Consider the following 6,378-nt stretch of genomic DNA (forward strand, 5'->3'; position numbering starts at 1 on the left):
ACCCCCTCTTAAAAAAAAAAAAAAAAAAAAAAAAAAAAAAAAAAAAAAAAAACAGAAAAAGCAAAACAAAAAACCCAATGGAAACTTTTTTGACTAAGTAACTGCTAAAACTAAATGTGGTTCCCCTCCCAGTGTTATTTTTATTTCAACAAGGATACAGCTGTGTGGTGTTGGGGGGAGGGAAGCCTATGTTCAATATTAGAACACAGTCATCAAAAGAAGACTTTTACTTTTGGAATGCAAAGAACTCCTTCCCAGCCCCCCTGAAATTGCATCGATGAAATAGCCACCTCTTTCAAGTACAAAGTCATATTTCTTTCTGAGTCCTAGGACTCTGAAGCCTCTTTGCATCCTCTCGTCATTTCTATAAGGAATACAGTTTCTGAAGTTGTTTTTGATCTCTTTCAGAAACCACCAAAACGGAGAGTGAAGAAAGTAAACAGACTGAGGAAAAGTGAGTCCTGATTCTGCAACATTATTGAAAGTGGTTTGATCCCCAGAGTGTCTGTAACATGCACAGGCTTGAGCCTGGGGCAGGCTGAGAACAGACAGACAGACAGACAGACAAGCAAGAAACTAATGGGGAGGGCAAAGAAAGCAAGACAATCGAGGGCATGGGAGGAAGCAGCCTGGCTGTAAGCAGATGGCAGTAGCTAACACACAGTGCCCAGAGGGTTCAGCAAGTCAAGTCTTAGTCAAGCAAAAATACACAGGGCTGTGATGTGGCAGGCAGAGCCCACATGTCATTCATCACAGTAACCTCAGCACCTAGCAGTGAAATAATGGGCATCTTGCACATATGGAATAAGTGAATGAAGGATTGAGGAGTAATAATGTGTTTCAGGATCAGTGCCTTTGCACCTGCTGTGCCCACTACTTGGAAGGTTCCTCTGACATTTCTTCCCCACATTCTTCAGCTTCTGCCTCAAGCAGCACGTTCTTAAAAACCCTTCCTCAAACTTAATCATAGCCACCTGTTACAACATCATATAGATCCTTGGATTTTTTTCTTCATGAGTGCAGATAATGCTTATATATCTGTGAAATTATCTCATGAACTTATTGACTAAACTCTACAGAGTGCAGACCACAGCAGTTAAAAGCATCATTGTGCTGTCAATCCCAGGACCCAGTACAATGTCAGACATACCTGAAAGTTCCTTGTGACCAGTCCTGCCACAACATGACAGTTAGATTGTTCTTCTATCACCACTGAAGAACTGGGAGCACAAGAATACCCAGGCTCTAGCAGCCTGGTCATGGGATTGGAATCACCCTGTTGAAAGCCTGGCTGCAGAGAGGGTCATGGCCCTGGGATGCAGAAGCCATAAGAAAGCCCAGGACTTGTCAAGTAATAGCAGCTAGACTAATTTCAGGCATTCTGGATAGAGAGACAAGATGCTGAGGTGCTGTTGGCTCTGCAAGACTAGGTTCAGAAATGTTCTGGAACTACCTGCAGAGGGAAGGCATCAGGAGTCAGCACAAGGCAGGGTGAGGACCAAGGCCAGGCAGAAGCAAGAGTAGTTGTTAAAGGAAGCTTGGATAACAGTGCAAGCCAGTATTCTTCCATCTTCTCCTCTTTCTCTCCAATAATTTGTTTCTATTCTTTCATAGTACAACCGTCTCCTACATCTGCCTTATGATTGAGATCTAACAGAAAGAAAGTGGTCCCACTGTGAAATCTCACCTGGTCTCTTTTTCTATTTTGTTTTGTTTTTTCCAGAGTGAAAATCTATGTGCCTGAAAGAATGAATGAAGAAGTGCAGTGTGTTGTTCACAGTTCAAAAACATCCTCAGGCGACCCGAGTACCACACATAATTAATTAAAGAACAAAAATAGTGTCCATTTTTTATCCCTTTTTCTTTCCAAGTTTTTGGGCAACCTCTTTGACTTCTATCAGAAGATAAGAGAATATAACCATTAGGAATGGGTGGGGGCTCCAAGACTCCCTCTAGGTGGAATAGTCCCCCATCACACCAGCCCTGTTCCCTATGCCAGGAGCAGACTAATTCTCTGTCTTCCTTCTTTGAACTCAGAGCACCCTCATGGGCCAAGCCCACTGAAATGGTTCCTTGCTGAGGAATAACATTTAGGATCAACCTCTCCTGCTTCAGATTGGATTCATCTCTTAATTTCTCATAATGTGTTTTTATACGGAACTCCTTATTGTGAGAATACTGTCTTGAATTCTAAGATGTTACCTCATTTCATCCTGTATACTTGGAACAACTACCTCTTCATTCAGGGTAGGAGTGGTGTATTTGATGGTGTTATCATGTTCATATAAATATCTTAAAATATAAGAAAATGTATACTATAATAGTACAATTATTATGCTGTAAAGAAAGACCTAGTCTACTGTTTATAAGGAACAATTGTCCCTCTGTCCAGATCAGTAAAGAATACAATGACGTAGGTAGTATACAGGTGACAGTGAGCACAGAATTCTCAATTATTGGTGATCAGAAGACACAGAGGTGGAACCAGCCCTGGATTCAGGAATCAGTCCTCTCTGGGTTGTTGCTGATATTGGGAGCGTCCACCTGCCCAACCAGAGATGAACAAGCCTTGACAGGGAGCACTGAAGAAAGCAAAACGTGCTCTATTTCCTGAGTACTACTTCCCTTGGTGAGGAAAGGGAACTCCAGTAATGGTCTGGGGCAGCTGTGAAAGGACAAGAGAGCAAGACACTTAAAACATCAAAATCAACAGTTCAACCAACAGATGTGCATGGAAAGATTGATTTACCTGGTCCTTTGACAGGTCAAGAAGCCACAGTGGAGAGTGTGTCCAAATGGATGTAGGCAACAGCTGCCTTGGGAGTTAGTAGGGGTTTTGATGACACCCAAACTATCATGAAGCTCCATCTGGCAGGAAGCAGAACTGGGAAGGAAAGCTATCATCTTGATGAAATTTGGGGAAGGAGGTCTAGGATTGTTTCAGCTCAGTTTGAATGAAATTGGGAAGAGCAAGATGTGCAGTGCTCTGAGGCTAACAGGCTGCAGATGTCCCGGTGAATATGGATTGGCCCAGAGCAGGGCTAACCACAGTTAACATTCAAGGCAATGACGGGAAAGCTGGGTCTAAGAGAGAAACAGCCTCACAGAAAAGAGGTAGGACATCTGGAGGTGTCAACGAGGGATGGAGCAATCTCAGTCCAGACCTAAAGAGAACTTTGGGAGGCCCAAGCTGCAATTTTTTTTTTTTTTACATAAAGGCCCTGGAGGGCTGTGGACTGCTGTGCTAGTAAGGCTCATCCTATAATATGATTGTTTTTACATCCCTGCCTGTGTTAGACTCTTAGGACAAGTTCTGTATGGAGTAGATTTCAATAAAGTTTAATTATATCTATTTTAGTCTACATGTTCTGCTTCCACATCAACAGCCTTATAGTCTGATCTTCCCACTAACCCTTGACACCTCCATGGCTGGAAGTCTCCAACTCACCCCAAATTCTCTTTTCCTCTCTTCTCTACCCTTTGTATAAGAAACCAGGCTTATGCTTGCCTATATGTATATCTCGGTAATGAAACAATTTTAAAAATTGAGTAAAAGTAACTTTCTGAGCACAACTAGGGAACCTCAATATAATATAAAAGTTTATAACCTTTCATATTAGGCTAATTTTAAATTGTGTGCTTTTATATACATTTTTAAAAAGTTTACTGTAAAAGTACTTCTTTGAAACTATCTTGATTATAAAATAGTAATATAAAAATATTATGTGTGTTATTTTAAAATAATGTGAGAAGAGCCCAGAATATTCTAGAATAGAAAAGCTGTCTGGTCTCTGTGAATTTAGCTGTTTAGCTTCTTCACCAATGGACCCCACACAATGAAGACAGCGCCTAAAACATTTTAGTGTGGAGACTGAATGAAGCATCCCTTGGTGAAAACACTCCCTCTTTTGCATTTAAAATTTTTTAGACCTGCTGTGTACCAAGTCTGAGGGAAAGAAAACACAAAAGTATTGAAGGAGGTTATTGAGTACAATAATATACTAGCTACCACACCTGTTATGTGCTGGACTCTTCTAAATCTTCGAACTCATTGTCCCACTGAATCCTCACAGTGACCTGAAAGGCAGCAAATGGGATATTATGCCCATTTTGCTCGAGAGAAAATCTAAGCACAGAGCTGTCTAAGTACTTTACTGAACACTGTTAACTTCGAAAGCTGTAGAGCTGGGGAAGGTTTTGTGAAGCCCCTCCCCCTAAACACGCAGACTCCACACTTTCCTATCCTTTCTGGCTGTAGAAGAGACAGCATTTTGTTGGTCCAGACTGTCTATGCCACGTCTTGGGCTGCATTACCTCAGCCCCCAGAGGTGGTGACTCCAGAGACAGAAGCTGTGACTGAGGTACATGATGAGAGCAGTGGAAGTGAAATTTTGGTCAGAGGGAAAGTAGAGCCTATTTGCTGTCCTTCCACTCCTCCCCCTCCACCCTGCCATTTGTTGCTATTCTTTCGCAACCACCCTTCCTCCCTCTGGCATTCTGAAACCAGTTGCACCCACACAGTATCCTCACATTTGTTACCACAAGTTTGAAAGCTGAGTCATCTCTGATACCCGCTCTCCGACCTTTCCTTCAGCACCCACTTCCATACTTCCTCTGATCACCAGGCCAAGCAAGCATTCCTTCAGCTCAGGCCCCACCCTTTCTTTTCTTATTCAGGCCCTTGTCTGCTCATATTCTAACATAAATATCACCATCACACTGATCAGTCTCCTGTCTTCCTCACTGCTCTCTGTCCAAAACACCCAAAGGAATGAAATAACCTCTCATTCCCTTTTCTCTAGCCACACCACTCTGATCTAAACTTTTCCATAGACACACTATATCACTATACGTGTGTGTGTGTGTGTGTGCACGTGTGTGTGTATACGTGCTCATGGCTGTGGGTGTGGGTGTGTATGTGTCTGTGTGCTCTCCTTATTCAAGCAGATTTGATTTTATTCTATACTAGAAGGAAGTCAGAAAGTTCTTGTGAGGATGATTAAGAGAAAGACCACTCTCACACATGAACTCACAACAGCTGTGGTTATCTGCACAAGACCTGCACAAGATCAAGTCAGTTAAAAATTTCAACATGGATGTGAGAGAGCTACTGAGGCCCCACCTCTAGCTTAGGAGCTATTAGCAAGTTGATGGTTACTATATTGGAGAGTCACTTCTTTCAAGAGGGGGAATGCCTTAGTGGATAACCACATACCCATATGCTTATGAACAGCACTAATTGAACTCAATAGGTTAAAAATAAATAAATAGACAAAATCAAAAGACAACAACCACAACAACAAAAAATAAATTGCCATGTTAACATTATTTGTGATTCAAACAATCTGCACTCAGATCTAACCTTGGATAAGTTACCTATCTTACTCATTTATAAAATGAAGTCACAACAACAACAAAAACATACATCTTCACTGTATCAGCTTTCAGTTTTGCCCATATACTTAGTGTGATGGTTAGCTTTAATTGTCAACTTGACACAACCTGGGAGAGAGTCTAAATGAAAGATTTTGACATTGGGTTGGCCTGTTGGTATATCTATGGAAGATTTTCTTAAATGAGTTGATGTGGGAAGACCCAGACCACTGGGTTGGCACCATTCACTAGGCAGGGGGTCGTTAACTACGTAAGAGTTGAGAAATTGAGCTGACGCAAGCAACTGTGTGCAGTCTTTTCTCTCTGCTGTTGACTATGGAGATGATGTGACCAGCTGTTCAAAGTCCCTGCTTTGACGTCCCCAGGGTGATAGACTATTACCTGGAACTGTAAGATGAAGTAAACCCTTTTCTCCCCTAAATTTCTATTTTTTTTCTTTTTGGTCTGAGTATTTTACCACAGGAACAGAAAGAAAGTGAAACAGGTAGGGGTCTTAAAGCGAGGCTCCATGGCTTTTCTCAGTGTCTGTCTGTTCACTCCAGAAAGAGACATGAAATGCACACTGTCCTTAGACACATCCTCAAGCCTACTCTAATCTGAACAAATCATACTCTCATCTGGTGAACAGCAGTCACCTTGAGCTAGAACTTCTGTTTCCTGAGCTCCATGTATTTGTCTTTCTTGATTTACTTTCTGCCTTGGTGGTACATTTGTCAAAAGTAAATGTAATGATATTTTGTGTATCTGAAAATGTGTTTGTCCTACTTTCCCACTTAATTAACAATTTGGCTTGGTATAGAATTTTGGTCTGGGGAGGAGGGAAGGGTATATAAGGAACCTAGGGGATAAAGGGAAAGAAGGAGCTCAAGAGAGGTAGGACCATAGGAGAAGGGATTAAGGGAAAAAGGGGGGAAATGGGGGCACCTTAAGTGGGAAAGCCATGATGGAGGGGTGAGACAATGAGAGAGATAAATAATGCCTAGC

At 41.8% G+C, this 6,378-nt stretch overlaps 1 protein-coding gene across 2 annotated transcripts in view; it reads left to right on the forward strand.

The window, feature by feature from the left end:
* The window catches only part of Cd86 (CD86 molecule), an 85,106-nt gene extending 81,534 nt beyond the window's left edge, over positions 1-3,572 (forward strand). For both annotated transcript variants that reach the window (XM_008842931.3, XM_029568248.1), the window contains exons 6-7: positions 409-454; positions 1,724-3,572. In XM_008842931.3, the coding sequence (XP_008841153.2) occupies positions 409-430 (22 nt within the window). In that variant the 3' untranslated portion in view covers positions 431-454; positions 1,724-3,572. The remainder of the gene's footprint in view (positions 1-408; positions 455-1,723) is intronic.
* The last annotated feature ends 2,806 nt before the right edge of the window (positions 3,573-6,378 follow it).

This window comes from Nannospalax galili, unplaced genomic scaffold, assembly GCF_000622305.1.
Source record: "Nannospalax galili isolate Female #2095 unplaced genomic scaffold, S.galili_v1.0 scaffold18, whole genome shotgun sequence".
Classification (NCBI taxonomy): Eukaryota; Metazoa; Chordata; class Mammalia; order Rodentia; family Spalacidae; genus Nannospalax; species Nannospalax galili.